Here is an 18,453-nt window from a genome sequence, read left to right as displayed (position 1 = left end):
GTAATAGATACCACAGTCTGCATTTGGCTCTATTTGAGTGTTACATAGTTCAGTATCTGGGCCACCCATTCTTACACCCATTACTTCTTAGAGAACATGAGTTGCTAGAGTCTTTAATCTTAGGCCTCATAGAGGATACCCTGAGGTCCTCAGCTAGGCTCCAGTTTTAGAAGAGCAGACTTAAATACATACAAAAAGGATCCCACAATGCTTTTATGGAGGATATGAGGAAGAGGGTAACAAGGGGAGTAGAGATCTTGAGAGGGTTAAAGCTAGAGTCTCAGAGGCTTGAGCTGAGAAATAGATGAACAACTCTGGTTCCTGAGCTGTCACCACCAGGGGGCACAGTGAGCACAGAAAAGGCTTCTGAATGCCTGTTTTCTTCAGCAGTCTGGCTCTTAGGCATGTTTAGCTTTGGGTTTTGTTTTTGTTTTCTTTCATGTGTGATTGTTGTTCCTTATACTGGGTATGCTCTAGACCCACTCTATTAGAGTTTTCACTATCAAAACTAGAGCAGGAATGAGTAAGAATTTCTTCTGAGGCATGAAACATCAGACTACACCAATATTAAGAGTGATACTCCTTCATAATTATAGAAATTTCTAAACCTCCATTCCCCTCAGCAGCCTGTTCTCAACAAATCATCTCACTGCCCACTACTCTCACCTCAGCTTTTAGCTTGCCCCAGCTCTACCCTTTATAAGAAGTTGAATGAAACTGGAAATCCATGGTCAAGGACAAAGGGCCTACTGCTAAGAACATACTGTGCCCTCAAGTAATATCCTCTTCCTTTACTCCTACCTTCACTCTTTTGCTGACTGAAGTGACTCTGTCCTATCCCTACCTCCAGATATGCTGTGACACAAGCAGAGCTATTTGCTCTGCTTTGCCGCCTGGCCGACGAGTTACTCTTTAGGCAGATTGCCTGGATCAAGAAGCTGCCTTTCTTCTGTGAGCTCTCAATCAAGGATTACACGTGCCTCTTGAGCTCTACATGGCAGGAGTTGATCCTGCTCTCGTCCCTCACTGTTTATAGCAAGCAAATCTTTGGGGAGCTGGCTGATGTCACTGCCAAGTACTCACCCTCTGATGAAGAGCTACACAGGTGAGAGCTGCTAACTGGGGAGGGCATTGTGAGCAATCAAGCCTTTGTCCTCCCTGTGAGGCAAAACTACCTAGTCTCCAAAGGGGAAGCACTAAATCCCACAGACTGTCACTTAATAGCTTTGTGTTATCGGCCAAACCACAGTGTTTGAGTGGATAGAGTAGGTACCTCTCCAACAAGGCGCAGGGATGATGAGTAAGTGTCACACAGTCAGATTGGCAGAGTGCTAAGCTGTTGCTATAATGTTATGTCTACATTATATATAATATACCTGGGAAAAACAAAAATCTAAACTCTACCTACCACCAAGGGAAGGGACTCTGGACTTGGAAGTCACCTTGCTATTGTTTATAGGCAGCTTTACATTACTGATTCTTTCTTACAAAGTACAGTAGCATAGGAACCATTGAGTTTGTTTATTGATGAGAAAGTTGAAGTTCAGAGAGCCTGGCCCTTAACGGCTTTGGATTTTATTCTAGAGTCTAGTCTTGAGCTTGTCCCATAGCTTCCCATCCCCACCCCTGTGCTCCACCTTGTGGTACCTGAGGTGGGGTGAGATGTTAAGAGCATAGGACTGAGCCAAGTAGGTCTCCTGATTATTCTTTGCCATAGGTTTCCTTCTGGCTAATTAGCATCCTCTAATCTCCTCTAGAACAGCCTTTTTTTCTCTCTGATGCTTCCATAACCTACCCATATACTGTTTCAGTCACTCTCTTTGAAGACCTAGGGAAAATGGGACCCTTAATTTCTGACTCCCAAATGAAGACAATTATCTGTTTCAATAACTTTACTGGTTTATTAATATGAAATGTCTTATATAGCTTAATTCACATTTAAATAGATATTTCAATAAACCACTTTTTTTGGACAATTTAAATAATAGAAGTCATACAATTTAAAGTTACCCATAACAAAGATAAATGAGGTATGGAGGAGATAGTTCTAACTCCAAAATTATCTTCACAGGATTGAGGTGTATCAGTCCCACCATCCTGTGCATTACATAAAAACAAGGCCAACATTTAAGCAGGAGCAAAACTTCAAGACCTTCAGGAGCTTGTGCACAGCTAAGTGGGAGTCTGGGAATTGGCTCACTCCTTTGCTTTTCTATCATTTTGTTGTTTAGTGGATTCAGGGTGCAACTACCTATAAAAAGAGCCGTCTAATTTTATAAATGACCTAAGCCCTTGACTATAGTCTCTAATTCATTGTTTCCATCAAATTTCTGTCTCCTGCTTATAATTTTGGATTGAAGGGCTGTTTAGATGGAAGTAAGCTTGCTGTAATATTGTTGGTATGTAGACTTGGCCTCAGGGAGCCTAGCCTCCCTGTTTTTCTAGGAACTACAAGCTGTTCCTGGGGTGGATTACATGTAGCAGCAGCGGAATAAGCCTCTATGTTCCAGTCCCTACAGTATGGAAGATTTTTCCGGGCCCTCTGTGGGCACTTGAGTATTTTAGGAATTGTTGGGGGCAAGGATTCTAGGAATACAAACCATGCAGCTAAGGTTTCTGTCTTTCATTCTTTTTTCCTTCCCTTCCTCCCTTTCTGGTTCCAAAGATTTAAACCCAAGGCCTTACACATGCTATGTAAGTACTCTACCATTAAGATAACATCTCTAGGGTGGTAGTGGCTCGCACCTTTAATCCCAGCATTCAAGAAGCAGAGGGAAGTGGATCACTATGAGTTTGAGGACAACCAGGGCTACACAATGAAACCCTGTCTCAACAAACAAACAAACAACAACAAAAAAGATAACATCTCTAACCAGTTTTAACTTATTTTGAGATAAGCTCTCACCAAGTTTCCCAGAAAAGCCTCAAACTTAGAATCCTCTGCTTTAGTCTTCTGAGCAGCTTCAGTAATAGCTGTGTACTACTAAACCCAGTTTAGACATGGTTTCTGACTTTGAGAGTCCCAATTCTCATTTTTATAGTAACAGACACAATCTACAATGTAAGGTGATTGAAGGAGACTGAGGATGTAAGGACTATTCAAACCAGACTAAGAAATGAGGGCTGTACTTGCATACTTGGCTTACCACAAGAACAGACATTTGAGCTACATTTTGAAGTGAGAATTTTCTTAGTACAGTATAAAGAGCAAGATGAAGGCAGGAGAAGTCAGCCTGGTCTACAGAGCAAATTTTAGAGCTACACAGAGAGACCCTAGAAGAGCTAAGTGTGGTGGTGCACACCTTTAGTCACAGAACTGGGCAGAGGTGGTGGAATCTCTTGAGTTCTAGGCTAGCCTTGTCTATATAGCAAGTTCCTGTAGAGCCTGGCATAAACAGTGAGACCCTGCCTAAAAAAAAAAAAAAAGAGAGAAAGAAAACAAAGAGAAAAGAGACATCACAGGAATTACTTGGGTGAGTAACATTTGAGAAAGTGTTCTGTGGCTGTTTGGTCTAGTCAAGACTAGAGCATGATTGAGCAGGAGGCTCTCTGTGTCTGTGGGAAGAAAAAGAAGGCCTAGATGACAGAAGAGAGGGCAACACCAAGCTAGCAGTGTCAAGGACATGGAGTCAGCAGAGCTACTGAGTAAGGAAAGTTATGGGTAATTGCTGGACAGGTAGGCACAGGTTATTTTAGTTAGGATAAAGCATCAAGGAAGAACATATGGGAGATAAGATACTTTGCATATGGCTTGGGTGCCTGTGAAATCTAAGTCACATATAGGTCATAAGATCTGGAAGCTATGCCTCTGGAGTTAGGTTAATCACTGCCAAGCATCCCCTCTCCGCTAGAAGCCTAGGGTATAGCTTCTAATTGGCCATAGCTCTTCCTTACTTTGCTGTACTACTCCCACTCCCCCAGGCAGCCTTTGCTTCTTCACAGCTTCTGAGTATGAGTGTCCGCTGTCAGAAAAAGGCTTCCTGGATGATGCACGACCAGCTCCTTGTCTCTTCTCAATACTGAATCAAGTTTATGGTGCCTACTCCTAGTTAAAATGTTATCAGACACAGAGGTGGACAAACATGATTTAAAGCAGATTGTAGCACCAGCTGGGGCCTACTCCCAGCCCTTTGACTCCCTGGAAAAGATGCTTTGAGTTAGGTGGACTTTAATGGGCACTTTTGACTAGTTCTCAGGCTCAGGAAACAGCCTTCTTGCTCCCTATTACAGGAGAATGACTGATAGTAACACTGTGAATATATAACGGTCAACAGGATGTGCTGCACCAATTTTTATCATTGTTTTATTTACGTTACTGCCATCCTATGAGACTTACATATAAGGACCTTGAGTTTCAGAGAGATGAAAATGCAGGGCTACAAATATAGAAAAAGATGGACCTAAGATTCCTACACAGGTCTGTTGTGCTGCAAAGCCAGAGCTCTCTACCATTACCCATTCTTAGAAAAAAGAATAACTTTCTAGAATATATCCTGGAGCTATAATCTGACTTACGTGTGAATGTGATGGTGACAGTTCCATAAAGACTATACCTGATGGCTGAGGGTACATTTAGATGTATGAGAAAGAGAGCTGTTCCTCTCTGCTCCTTCCTTACTAGCCTATAACTTAAATGGTGTCAGCTTCAATTGCTGACTGAATGGTCCAATGGTTTGGGGGATCCTGGCAGGAATGTTTTCTTTGTCCTAGCCGTGCTTGTGTGATAGGAACCTAAGAGAAGAATGGGTATGTTTGTCCAACTTTATGGCTTTGAATGCTGATAATTTGTAGACAGGGAATACAGGGGCATCAGAACTGTGGAGTGGACAAATGTGGAGGAGGATCGACTGGAGGAGAAAGCAGGCCTGTAGAACAGAGAACAGCTTTGTTTGTCAAAGGGTGGGATGTGGGTGTGGAGGAAAGCTTTGCAGCCAAGATGTAGAGACTGAATGGGAACCACTGCCAAGGGGCTATGATGGCTGCTTCTTATAAGATATTTGGAGAAGGGGTATGCTGTCCCCAAGAAAAAGGGCAGTGCTTGGGCATATATACAGGCCCAAGCACTTGAGAGCTCCTTTGTGTCCCCCCAGGTCAAGATAGCCAGGAATGGATGATAGCCACACACCTGCAGGTCCTGCCATGCTATAGTGAGCTCTGGGGCAAGGAGTTGCTGATTAAGGGACAGAGCAGTATTTGTGCTTGCTGCATTGCTTGACCACCAGACAGATGTACTCACTATCTTCCCCGCCTTCTTCATTATGCCCCACCTCAGCTTATCCCCACCCTACTCCTCCATGGGAATTGAAGACATTATCTCTCTCAGTGGTTTAAGTAGCCAACAAGTACTTTTGTGAGAAGTGGTCTTAACCTCCAAGACTCATCATGCAAGTGACACAGAAGTACCTAGCACCTCCTAGGGTCAGACCCCAGGGTGAACTGCTGTGGGAACCCAAAGCTCTTAAAGTCTCACATGATAGCAGGTGGCAGCCTCTCCCAGGTAGCATTTAAGAACTTAACAGGGTTAGGGTAAGTAGTACAGCCCTGGGAAAGCCTCTTTGGTGGGAATGCAAAAGCCCTGCCTCTTTCTTACTGTGTAATTTTGAGAGAGTCACTTCTTTCTTCCTCCATCCTAATACAGAGAAAGGTATATAGTTCATCTCACAAGTTGTCAGGAGAGTAAGAATACCTGTGAAAGAGCCTTTTATGTCAGGAGCACAGTCAGTGGCCACACTGAGCCTTGCCACCCATACAAACAAAGGAGATTTTGATTATTTTTTTTTTAATTAGGAGGATAAGGCTACATACATAAAATACTAAAAGTTCCCAGCACTCAACTTGGGTAGAATGGTTGGTAAGGGTGTTAAACAAACTCAATATGAATTTGTCTATTAGTCAGACTGGGAAAGTATTAATAGAGTCATTAAAGCCATTGGGCTAGAAAAATGAGGAACTTGAATTAGCCATTACAGTTCACAGCAGCTCACACAGCAAACTGAGGCTCTCCCTTGCTTTGGTGGCATGGTTGGGGTTCTTTACCTAAAACATGCTCTGTCCCCAGGCTTCTCATTTTCTACCTCATTAGTATACAAAATTGATTTTATTTTTAGTAAATAGTAAAATTACATGCTGAAGAGTTAAAGTATATTTACTGGGACTGGAGAGTGGCTTACTAGTGGTAAATACTTGCTATGCAAGTATGAGGACCCCCAAGTTCATGTGCCCATGTAAAAATCTGGGAATGACCATAATTGTAGCACTGAAGGGGAACAGAGACAGGCAGATTCCCCTGAATACCTATTTTATTACCTATATACCTAAGGTTATGTAAGAATTCATCAGGTGAAAAGAAGTTACCTATAAATAGTTCAAGAAGTCTGAAGTTCAAGAAGCAGACCACCTTAGACACTGGAAAAACCTCAGGAAGCTAGTCCAGGCACCAGGTTCTCATCCCACCACTATCTAGCTGTGTGTTGGTGGGCCAGTCCACCAACTTGGGTTTCTCATTTTGTGTTGATAGTGATTGCTTCTCTTAGCTCATAGGGTTGAGAATGAACAGCACAAAGGCTCTTGTGGTGTAAAGACTAAGCAAGTATTTTCTTCTCCCTTGGACTGAAGTCAGGAATCCGAGTAAAATTATTGCCTATAATCTTAGCCTTTCGAGAAACAGTGACCCTAAACAAATATAACTGGAAGCATTTTCCACACAATGGCTGAGGTTCTCATGATAGCAGTTGTCATTGATGCTGCATACTGCATCTCTACCAAAGCTGTATCTTAATATTGTCACATTTTTTTCTTGGTTTCTATCCCAGATCTCCTTTCGCTCTTAGCATAAGCAGGCAAACATTTTGCAGAGGGGGATCTCAAAGCTTTCAGGGATCAATTAACCTTCCTAGATTTTCACAGCTGGTGTAGTACAGTTGGATTTGAACCTAGTTTTACTTGACTTTGTCTGACTTAGAAACAGCAACTTGCATAATCTAAACTGGCTGCCAAACAGAGCATGGATTTCCTTGTGAAGTTTCTTTCCCATCATAGATAATTGCTGTCTGCTCTTCCTGGCCTTTGTTGCTATCAGTACCCCAGGTAAAAACCTGTATCTGTTCTCCAGATTTAGTGATGAAGGAATGGAGGTAATTGAACGGCTCATCTACCTATATCACAAGTTCCATCAACTAAAGGTCAGCAATGAGGAGTATGCATGCATGAAAGCAATTAACTTCCTGAATCAAGGTGAGTAGGTGGTGAGATGAGGGCAGCAGTTTATTTTATGATTTTTTTTTTTTTTTTTTTTTTTTTTTGTCAGTAAGCATTTGCCCTTCTGTGTCATACACACACAACTCCCATTTCCCCCACCCTACCTCCCATCTCCAGGACTGTCACAGAAGCTGTTACACCATGTGACCATCAGTCTTGGAAGGCCTATACAGGGGAGGAATGACTAGGAGTCATCACCCTGCTCCTCTACAGTGTAAGGAGTGCTTTGGATTTTTCTCTTGAAATCTAAATGCCACAATCTCTATAACTCACAGAGGAAGGAAGAGGATTCGCTTTGTTTAGTCAGTTTTAATGCATTTAAACAGAGACACCAAGGACAGAACATGCGTCATTTAAAATATGTACCAAGCTTACCAGTAACTGAAGAAGAGCAGGGTGACTGATGAAACTGTTGGAGATAAGGCCATGGTTGATAGGCTGGCAGTGACTGATGCTCCTTGACTCCTATTTGAAGAGTCCATTTGGTTTATAGGCATATCACCAACAAGGGGCACATGGTAGTTGCTGGTAATTGGTCCATAAAGAAAAATTGGTTGTTTTGTTTTTATCAAAAGTAGCATTTGAATGCCCCATTCTCAGGTTGGGCCTGAGTGATTTTGTTCCCTGTAGCTTTGAAAGTGCTGTCTCACTATGCTCAATTTTCCAGTCCAGAGACTCTTGATCAGGCTTTCTTTTTTGCCACTACTCCTCACTCTATCCTCCAATACTGTAGTAGACCTCCTACTCCTGTCTGTATAACATCGTGAATTTATCAGGCGACCTACATGCCTTCTCTAGCCAAGCCCTGTACCATATATGAAAGACATTGGCAGGGTTGTGGGGGAAGAGGTTAAAAAAAATTCCCCAGGTCCTTGAAGAGTGTACACTCTGATAGCATTTAACACATGAATTATACTGCATGTGGGGAAGATGAGTAGCAACTTCTTAGAAGAGGAGAGATGTGTGCTGGACCTCAATAGTTGGGTATGATGTATATACAATATCTATATTTATCTCCTGCACTTTTTTTTTAAAGGATTAATTTATTATGTATACGATGTTCTGTATCCCTGCAGGCCAGAAGAGGGCACCAGGTCTCATTATAGATGGTTGTGAGCCACCATGTGGTTGCTGGGAATTGAACTCGACCTCTGGAAGAACAGCCAGTGCTCTTAATCTCTGAGCTATTTCTCCAGCCCCTCATCTCCTGTACTTTAGGTAGAGTCATACATAACATACAATCAAGATAGAATAGCAAGAACACAGAGACACTGGAGATGGTACATGTCATCAGGTTCCTGAATTTGTAGATATCACCAATGTTTCTGATCACCTCCACTTCAAAAACACTATGAAGTATTGTTAGCTACTTGTTCCACATTCACTGGTGCCTGTTTTGTGCCTCCATGGGTATGTATTAAGACTTGATAGTGATGTTAAGATGCCCAGCTTAGCACTTAGGGCTCAGGCAAAGGACTGTCATTTGCCTTTATCTCTTCTTTTCTATCTTCTTTTACCTTGTCCAGATCTTAGTTTCTCCACATCAGAAGGAGAAAAGATCTCTGTTATGACCACGTTTAATAACTTCTCAATTAAAAATCAAAAACTGCTGTTTACCATCCTGTTTCCTATATGATTCTTTTTTTTTTTTTTTTTTTTTAACAGATACTAGGGGTCTGACCAGTGCCTCACAGCTGGAACAGTTAAATAAGCGGTATTGGTACATTTGTCAGGATTTCACTGAATATAAATACACACATCAGCCAAACCGCTTTCCTGACCTTATGATGTGCTTGCCAGAGATCCGATACATTGCAGGTAATATTCTGGGCCCAGGCTTCCAACCCTTCCTTTCTTCTCCAAGCTTGTGAAGGGGTTGAGATGAGCAAGGTTCACAGGATGCTCATTCTAGGCCCGCCACCAGCTTCAGGTGGTGTTTGTGTTTCCTTTTAGAAGGAAGTTTGTGTTTCCTTTTAGAAAAGAGGTACTAGTATTCTGTGGATAAGGAAAGCAAGCTCAGAATCTCCACTTCATGCCCTGAACTGTATACTTTAAGATAATGAATCGGTTTTTAAAAACTTTGTTTCCTAGAATTGCACATACTCTTTCCAGTGCTATATAAAGTGGTACTTTAAGCTCCTGTGTTTACAAAGGAATTTTGTCTGTGTCTTGAGCCTTCTGCTAAGCTCCTGACAGTTAGTAGGTCTGTTTCAGTACATAACCTTTGTTGTTGTTACTTTAGATAGTGAGGATCCCAGTTTCCAATGTCTTAACACCAACAGGGGTGATGTTTAGACTATTTTGGAGTTTTTGTTTTGTTTTGTTTTGATTTGATTTTTTTTGCTTTTTTTTCCTGTAAAATTCAGTAATACAATTTTTGAAGAAAAAAGTGTAATCAGACTTTATTTTCTAAATAACAACATGTAGACTTATTAGTTATAAAAGCTCAGTCTCAGCTTAGGTTTGTCCCACTAGCTCTTATAACTTAAGTTAACCCATTTATATTAATCTGTGTTTTGCTTCATGGCCTTTTACCTTTCTTTCATTCTGTATATCTGACTCGTTCCATGCCTTACTGGCATCTCCCCTGCACCTCGATTATCTCCCCCTACTTCCTTTCTCTGCATATCTATATCTCCTGCCTAGCTATTGGCCATTCAGCTCCTTACTAAACCAATCACAACAATGTATCTTCATACAGTGTACAGATATCCTACAAACAAACATGTCAGTCTGACTGAGTTTTTTTTTTTTTTTTTTTTTTTCTCTCTCTCTCTCTATTTCTTGAGCTACAGAGCAATGTTAGAAAAGCTGTTTCCAGTTACCTGGAAAGCTTTGTTTTGTTTTTTGCATCTCCAGACATTCCAACTTCATTGGTATGGGGAAAAGCCCAGGCATCAATATTTTTTAATGCCCTCCAGGTGATTCTAAGGAACTGTCTAAGTACTAAGGAACTACAGCCTTAGATGTTTTTCTTATGTTATCTGTTTGCTTAATGCTCTGAGCATTCAGCAGTGGGAGGGGAAAAAAAAAAAAAAAACAACCTGTCCAACTCTTTTTAGCTCCAGAACTTCTCTAGTACATTCATTAATCAGTTATTCTGTTTTGAAGGGCAGAATTTTATAGAATGCTAAAGAGTTGGTAGTAAGCAAGTTTTCTATAGTATTTTAGTCACAAAGAGCTCAGTAGGATTCCCTCTCCATTTGTCAGGTCCTCAGTTGTAAAATGGGGTAATAAGCAATCACAAAAATATTATGAGTCTGGAAAAAAAAACAAAACAAAAAAATATTATGAGTCTGACTGAGACAATGTTTGAATTGGCTGGTAAGTGTAGTAGATGGAAAAGTGTGCCTATACACCTGACGTTATTTAACTCTTGTCACCTTTGTAGCACTCCTGATACTTGTCTTGCACTTGTCCTACACCAAGGAGACCGAACATCCTAAAAGACAAGACAGGCTTTCCTTCCTTAGTAGCTGCTACTAATATTCTTTCTTCCTTTTATCTAGGAAAGATGGTGAATGTGCCCCTGGAGCAGCTGCCTCTCCTCTTTAAAGTGGTGCTGCATTCCTGCAAGACAAGTGCAGTGAAAGAGTGACCTGTCCACTGCGCTGCCTCAGGTGCTGGTAGTGCCTTGGGTGAGCAGGATAGGCTCCAGAGAAAAGAGCCAGAGAGACCAAGATGGAAACTGGGGGCAGCTCCCTCAATCACAAGAAGAATTTGTTTGTCTGTTTTTAACCTCATTTTTCTATATATTTATTTCACGACAGAGTTGAATGTATGGCCTTCAACATGATGCACATGCTTTTGTGTGAATGCAGCAGATGCATTTCCTTGCAGTTTACAGAATGTGAAAATGTTTAATGTTACCGTGTTGTCATTGTTTAGAGATAGTTCTTTTGTATTTTGAGGGAGAGGGTAGGATGGACTAGATGACTATTTACATAATATTGACAAAGACAACTACCTCAGTGGAAACAGGGATATGACTATCTCTACCTTTTCTACAATTTCTCAGCAGATGTACACTTGTCTTATAGAGAACAAACTGCCTTGTTATAGCCACAGACTTACTAAGTAAAAGAATATGCCAAATAATCAAAATGATATAGGGAGAGATGTACAAAGAGGCAGGTAGTTTGAGAGGCAATTTTTATTTTAATCTTCAATGTTTGAAGATTAACAATCACCTCATCCCACAAGCCCAAAGGCCAGAAATTTGTGTTCCTCCCCTCTGCTGCACCCCTTCCACCCCACACATTTGAATGCTGCTGTCAGTTTTTCATCCCAGCAGAGTCCTAGTATGTAGGACTTGCCTCCCAACTTCCTTGGTGCTCACAGCTGCCCATTTTCCTGGACAACCTTCTTCAGATTCCATCCCTCTTTCCTATGAATTTGACTCCCTGTCCTCTAGAAATGTGACATGAAAATGCACTTTTCTGAATTCTGATACCATTTCTGATTTGTTTTCCTTTCATTTGTTTCCCTCAAAGGATAGAGGGACAAAGACCAGGCTGCTGACAGAATAGACTCCTTTGGAAGCCCGTGTTTCACCCCACCTTATCCTCAGAACCAAATCCAAAACTTGTTTTGTTTTTGTATTTTGTTGTTGGTTTGGTTTGGTTTTGGTTTTGGTTTTGGTTTATTTTTTTTTTTGAAACAGGGTTTCTCTGTGTAGCCCTGGCTGTCCTAGAACTCACTCTGTAGCCCAGGCTGTCCTCAAACTCAGAGATCTTCCTGTTTCTGCCTCCCAAGTACTGGGATTAAAGGTGTGTGCCACCACTACCTGTTTAATATTTTTAAATAGTAGAAAAAACCAGAGACTTGGCTCCTAAATTTTGTTGTAAACTCTCCTATTATTTCTAAAATGAGATCATTTTACTAAGATTCTTAAACAGAAAGCCAAGACCCAGAGAAGTCCAGGTCTTCCTTCAACTATCATCAGTGGTCTGATCTGCCAAGGCCTAGAGGGATGGAGCCAGAAGTACCTGGAAGGGGTACTTGTGTCTAAGGGCTTCCTACTGCCTCTGCAGACCCAGTCAGGAGCCATTGTGGTTTACTGCCTGCCCCACATAATTCTAGGAAGAGTTCTTGCCCTCCAGACTTTGACCAGGACTACATCAAGTTTGTAGAGTTGTTTTAGCTGCTTTTACTTCCTTTGGCCACACCATGCCTAACTACAGCCAGTACCCCAGATGGATGCTTCACCGGCTACATTCCTTGACTGGCATACCACACCCACAGTATCTTCTTGAGCCTATTTGGTCAGGAACTGTTCCCCCCCCCCCCATGAAGCCTAGTTCACTTACTCAGGAAGCTATCACTTCCTGTACATCCTAGGTAGTCTTCACTAGAGCTTTTCTCTCTAGTAAAATGTTACAGGTACCAGCAAAGTGACACCTAATGTCCCTTGATGTCCAAAGTTCAGAGCTTTATTTCTCAGTCTTATTCCCCACCCTCTCTGAGAAAGAAACAAAAAAAGAGATGTGTTCCTCAGTAAAGCTCCGAACAGAATATTTTTTGTTGGTGGGAAGATATGTATGTGTTGATGTGTCTGTTTGTTTCTAAGTTCACAATATCTTGATTGCCTGAATTTTTGTATTTAAAGAACCAGACCACATTCTTTGGCTCTAAGTCAGAGTCTCGGCTGCTTTCCTCTAAGAGACAACCTCTTAGAGACAGTGCCTGTGTGCAGCAGCTTTCTTTGCTTAGACCTCCATTTGTCAAATTGTTTTTGAAATTGCTTTTCAAATTAGCATTTTATCTGGTATGTTGACTGTCAAAGCTCTGATGAGGCAAGAACATGTCTCTCCAATAATGTAGTATTAAACAGAGCAAATTGTTAATCTGTTGAGTGAGGGAAAGGTTCTGCAAGTTGCCATTGTACAAATCCATTTTTACAAATGTTTGCAGCAGATTCCACAGAACAAAGAGCCCATTCATTGCCAAGAGCCCTGCAGAATCTCTGAGCCAAGTGGCTGTGTGTTCTGAGCTGGAGCCTGACCTGTGAACCGCCTTTAATGTCTTCTGCACCCAGTCTTTTTCTGACATGGGCTTCTTTTAAACAGGGTAAAGTGAATGTACTGCATTGCAAACTCAGGTATTATGAGGAGAAGGTAGGAGTGTAGCTGGCAGTGTGGAGACATTAGGTCAGCCACTAGATGTATTTGTGATTTTTGTTTGAAGGACACAGAGAAAAGTTGAAGGGGGAGGTTTGGTGTGCTTGTTTTTGCCTTTTTTCCCCATAATGTTTGGTTAACAGGCTGCCTTTTTTGCTAGTGGAAGAAGGAAAAATTTGTGCATTCTCTCATTCTTCTCTCTTTTTTCCTCTCTGGTACTAGCCACTAAAAGTACTCATTTTGAGTGAGGTTTTTTTTTCTACCATGAAAAATGTAGTCCTAAAAGCCATGTGGAAAAGAAGAATCCATCTTCTTGCACTATGCCAAAAACATAGAGGCTTCCCCTTCCTTTTCCTTTTTTCTTGTGTGTTTGCTTGACCCAAGACAAAAGTTTGGAGTCTTGGAGCTTTGTAATTCCCGTTCTCTGGTTCCCTTTGGAGACCTTCAGTGTCCTTTGCAGGGTTTAGTGGTCTCACCCTTAGTTTGGAGAAATTTCCTACAACTCATCTCAAAGCACTCCACCTGGCTTAGATCACCCTGTCCCCAGGGCCAACCTACAGCTGAAGTGGCCAGGAATGAACCACCCTATCCTGATGGGCTGATGATAGAACCAGGAGGGGTAGGAGAATATAAAGAGAGGTTGCCCACTCCACATTTAACAGCCTGTCTCTGACCAACTGCCCAACTTGTTCAGGGAAGTACGTGTTGCCATGGTCTGAGTCAGCTGTCTAGCCTCCTGCCCTGTACCTCTCTTGTTTGTTCTTGACTTCCTGAATAATGGGACAGATAGACCACAGGCAGTCTTTAAGTTGTGTCCAAGGTTAGCCAAAGTAAAGGGTCCTACCTTCCCATAGAGCAGAAAGTGAGCAGACATTCTGTGTCTCTGTCTTTGGAACACTATTCTTTGTGGTCTTTGCTTATTACTTTTTCTTTTCTTTTTTTTTTTAATTGCAGTTTTAAAGAAATTCAGCCATTCAGACAAGCCCTTCTATTAAACTTTGATTTTTTTTTTCTTTATTGCTTTTTAAAATTTTAGAAAGAAAGAAAAACCCACTAACTGAATCCCCCCACCTTGGTCCATGGGAATATCCACATGCCTCTCTGCCACTGGTCCCCCTCCCTTTTCCTCATGCCCAGGGTGTCCATGAAGTAGTGTTTTATCTGTGTCTTAGGATGAAAAATGGCAATCATCCCACCAGGTGCTGGAAACTGGTCAGCCTTGAAGCGGGCCGCTTCTGGGGCCACAGCTCAGGGATGTGTATTTAATTACAGGATCCCCAGAAAGCCTGCTCTTGGCTGCTGTAAGTAACATTTTTTCTGGACTTGAAAGTCAAACCCTGACCACTTCCTCAGAGGAAGCAACCCCAGTCTACTGAGCTAGAAGCAAGCTGCCTCTTGGGCTAGGTCTGGGCTTCCTCAAGACTTCTGACCATCCTACACATGAGCCTCAATGGTGCTCATAGGAAGTCTGGCCCTTCTACCCAGGACAAGCCCTCTTCTCAGCTTGTAGTCCTAAGTAGACCCCAGCTTGCTTGGCTATCAGTTGTAGGCTTAAATGGAAGCTTTGGGAAAGGCCAGGGCCTGCTCCAAACCCAAGAAAAATGTGCTACTGGTGGAGGCTAGTCTTCCAAATCCTGAAGCTAGCCCTGCTAGCCAAATGCTTCTCTTGCTCTTTGGTGACCTTTTTCTTCGCTGAAATATAATAGATGATAATGTTTTTAACTCTAATTTCCATGAAAAAACAAAAACAAAAAAACTACCTCTTGAGTCTTAAGTGACATCCTAAAGGATTCCCCTCTGAGGAGTCTGTGGGAAAAGAATAGCTCCTGTGTGTTTACATGTTTCTGTCGGGAACGAAACCCTGGACTGTTAGTATTTTTGTCTGTGTTGACATCCCAGGCCTGTGATAGGGGCTTGTGGTTGTATTGTACTGTCTGGGCAGTGTCTGGGGAGTTCTTTCCACCTGCCCAGCTACGAACAAGCCACCCCTGGAAGAGGCCTTCTTATGCTCCATAGCTTAGATTTCAGGAGCTTTGATGGCAAGTGCTCATGAGCCTGTCTTAGGCTACCTCCCAGTCCTCCCACGGTCTGAAGCAGGAATCGGATGAATAGGATGTCTCTGAGCCCTTGTTCCCAAAGGGCCGGCCAAGGGCTGTCTGCCAGCCTGGCTCCATCAACCCTGCATGACCAAATGTTAGTTGCCGGGCTCTGCAGGCTACTCAGGCCCTTTGCTACCTCCCACACTTGCTTGCTGGCAAGGGGTGGGCCCTGTTCTGTGAATTGACTACCTGTGGAAATGTGACCAATTAGTGTGAAATGCATGTTTAGCAAGCATTAGGTACTGTATTTGAACCAATAAATGTGAATCCTCTGCACATACCATCTGTCTGTGTAGCTTATCTATGGCTTGGGGGAGGGATGGCCAGGGCATGGCCATGTGTCCTGAGGAGGTCCTGCTTATAACTAGCACCATCTATTTCTGTTGCTGAGAGCCTGGCAGAAAAAGTTCTGCTCCAGAATCTCAGTGCCTGCTGTCTGCTGGGCACTGTGTTGCTTTTCCATAAACCTAGACCACAGTGAGCTTCAAGGATTATTGCCTCATTTTGTGTATGAAAAAAACTAAGGCTGAGAATGGTAGGAAGACTTACACAATTAGGGGACAGCCTGGTGGGAGATGCACAGACCTTTGAAGTACTGTGAGGAGAGTGCTGTGATTTGGGATGGGGACAGGTAGTAAGAAACTTGAAAAGAAAATAGGGACTTCCATGATGAGACTGGTTCTGAAGGTCCCCCAAGGAGAGAGCTATGCACTACTGCAGCTTGTTCCAAGATCCCATGAAACAAAAGAACTTAGCAAGAAGTTGAGTTTGGGGAAGCCATTGGGCCCTGGAGCACCACTGGAAGGAGTTGGGAGTTGGGGAGAAGTCCATCTGTGGAGTGTCAGCTGTATCAGTGACAGCAGTGTGCTGGATAATGGTGGCTTGCCTTGCCTAGTTGGTGACTCCAGAAAACCCATAAGGCTTTCTTTGTTAACATATGTAGGATATGAACAAATAGTGACAAAAAGTCAAGGGACATAGCCAGAGGCAACACAGAGAGTGTCTTGAACCCAGATCTACCAGTCCCAAAGCCCATCTTGTGATTCTGTTCATACACTCAGGCAGGGTGATGCTGTAAAGACAGAAGGAGGCTCCTCAATGACAAGATAAAGGCCAGAGGAGTCTCCTCGGTCTATTAAATTGTTTTGCATGAAACAGGGACACCCAGCTGCCTTCTATGCTCCATGCCCAGCACAAGGTACCAAAGAGCCCTTGAGGCTTGAGTGATTTGAAACAAAGGGACCACAGAAGAAGGAGGTAATAGGATGTCTTCAAGAGGGAGCAGATAGAAATAGGTGCAGGGAGAAGGGAGTACACTGGCTGCCTAGTGACAGGTGCACCCTATAGTCACCTGCATCATGCCCTGTCATCCCTTATTCTCTGAAGCAAACAGGCTCAGGGAAGTTTTGCCTAAGATGACACATGAACAAGCAGCAAAATTAGCTTTTGAATCCACATCTATCTGATACCAAAGTTACAACAGCTTCCTCCCTACTCCTTCAGCAGTTTTGAGCACAAATGGAGTTTGTAACAGCTTAGGAACGAAACAGCCTTTGGTTGAACCTTTCTCTACTCAAAAACAAACCAAACAATGAAAGATTAATGCTGTAAACTATATACAGACCAATCAGGCTAAAAAGCAGTGACATCCCCAGGGTCCCTGGGGTACCACAGGCAGTCTTATGATTTTTGTGAATATAGCCACTCAAGAAGGCTCTGTCAAAAAGAAAAGAAGAAAAAATAATAATAAAGGAAGAAAGAAAGAAAAGAAAAAGAAAACAATCTGTGGCCAGAAACTGAAAAAAATCCACACTCTATTTTCCTCCCAGATTTCCAAGCTTCCTTTGCATAGCCAAGGCTGTGGGAAGCCTTAACTTTTAGCCCCACCAGTTTGTACCAGAAATACCTGACTATCAGATTATTTATTTTTTTCCATGAAAGTTCTGTTGGGTCAGTATTCCGTGGGATAAAATGTAGGACAGTGCTCTCCAAATATCTAAGTGGCCTCTTAAGTAATGGTGAGCTATGAGCCTCCTGTGTAAAGGGTGACAGTCTAGGAAGAAGGAAGAATGAACAGTGTGACACCTATGAGATCACTTACTCCCCAGAGTAACCCAGTAAGGTATGTGCTGTGGTAATCCCATTTTACAAATAAGACAGCTGAAGAACCCCAGAGAGGGTAGTTTGTATAGGTGACCTACCTAGGCAGTGCTCAGGAGTGAATAAAAATGAGTGCTGAGTGCCTATTGGAAGTGTGTCCACTGAGCTTATCAAACTGGAGATGAGGATGTCTCTTTGTAACCAGCAGTAGGAGCTGGATGCTTCAGGTTCTATCAGTGAAGCCAGAAACATCTAGAAATGATGGCATGGTAGGGTGGTCTGGCTGCAAGAAGTCCTTTTCAGGGTTTACTTCCCTTGGCAACTGTGAGTTGAGACAGAAGAGCATCAACAAGGGGTCTCGGCTCATCCCCTACATAAGCCCTGTGGTCCCCACTTTGCCCTGTCCATCAATAAAGGATGGTACCTGTAGCTCAGGAGTTTAGGAATAACAGTGGCTAACTCTAAAGGCTTAACTAAAGTTCATCCATACAAGGAGGCTGTATGCTGATGCTGCAGCCCCCTTCAGCAGTAGAGGTGAAGCCTCCTCTCTGCTCCACCTGGCCTTGGCCTGGCTGCCCACCAGGAATTTGGGTGCAGTAACAATCTGCCTGTCAGCTCCTGTGACAAAAGTGCCCAACTGTCAGACCCAGGGCTCCTGGAGACTTTGTTCCCTTGGCAACAAGTCTCACCATGGAGACCACAGCCCCATCCTTGCCCTCCTTGCAAGCTCCCTCTCCACAAGCCTTCCCTGCTCTGCACCCAGTCCTAAGAGCATGTAGGTATAGTGGAGTGCAGTAAGGAAGCACACAGCCACCGGGAGCTGCCCAATTCTGAACATCCACTTTATGCCCAGAAAGACTCCGTGGTGGCCATGTCAC

At 42.8% G+C, this 18,453-nt stretch overlaps 1 protein-coding gene across 7 annotated transcripts in view; it reads left to right on the top strand.

Moving 5' to 3' along the window:
• Positions 1-11,712, top strand: part of Nr6a1 (nuclear receptor subfamily 6 group A member 1) — a 188,652-nt gene extending 176,940 nt beyond the window's left edge. For 5 of the 7 annotated variants that reach the window (XM_051185375.1, XM_051185374.1, XM_051185373.1 and 2 more), the window contains 4 exons: positions 851-1,105; positions 7,112-7,233; positions 8,923-9,075; positions 10,767-11,712. In XM_051185375.1, the coding sequence (XP_051041332.1) occupies positions 851-1,105; positions 7,112-7,233; positions 8,923-9,075; positions 10,767-10,855 (619 nt within the window). In that variant the 3' untranslated portion in view covers positions 10,856-11,712. Of the gene's footprint in view, positions 1-850; positions 1,106-7,111; positions 7,234-7,374; positions 7,472-8,922; positions 9,076-10,766 lie in introns of those variants that run through there. The other 2 variants (XM_051185376.1, XM_051185378.1) reach the window with 2 other exon arrangements.
• Positions 11,713-18,453: the final 6,741 nt, after the last annotated feature.

Source organism: Phodopus roborovskii, unplaced genomic scaffold (assembly GCF_943737965.1).
Source record: "Phodopus roborovskii unplaced genomic scaffold, PHOROB, whole genome shotgun sequence".
Taxonomy (NCBI): Eukaryota; Metazoa; Chordata; class Mammalia; order Rodentia; family Cricetidae; genus Phodopus; species Phodopus roborovskii.
The sequence above is the reverse complement of the archived record's forward strand: the minus strand, read 5'-3'. Positions and strand labels throughout refer to the sequence as shown.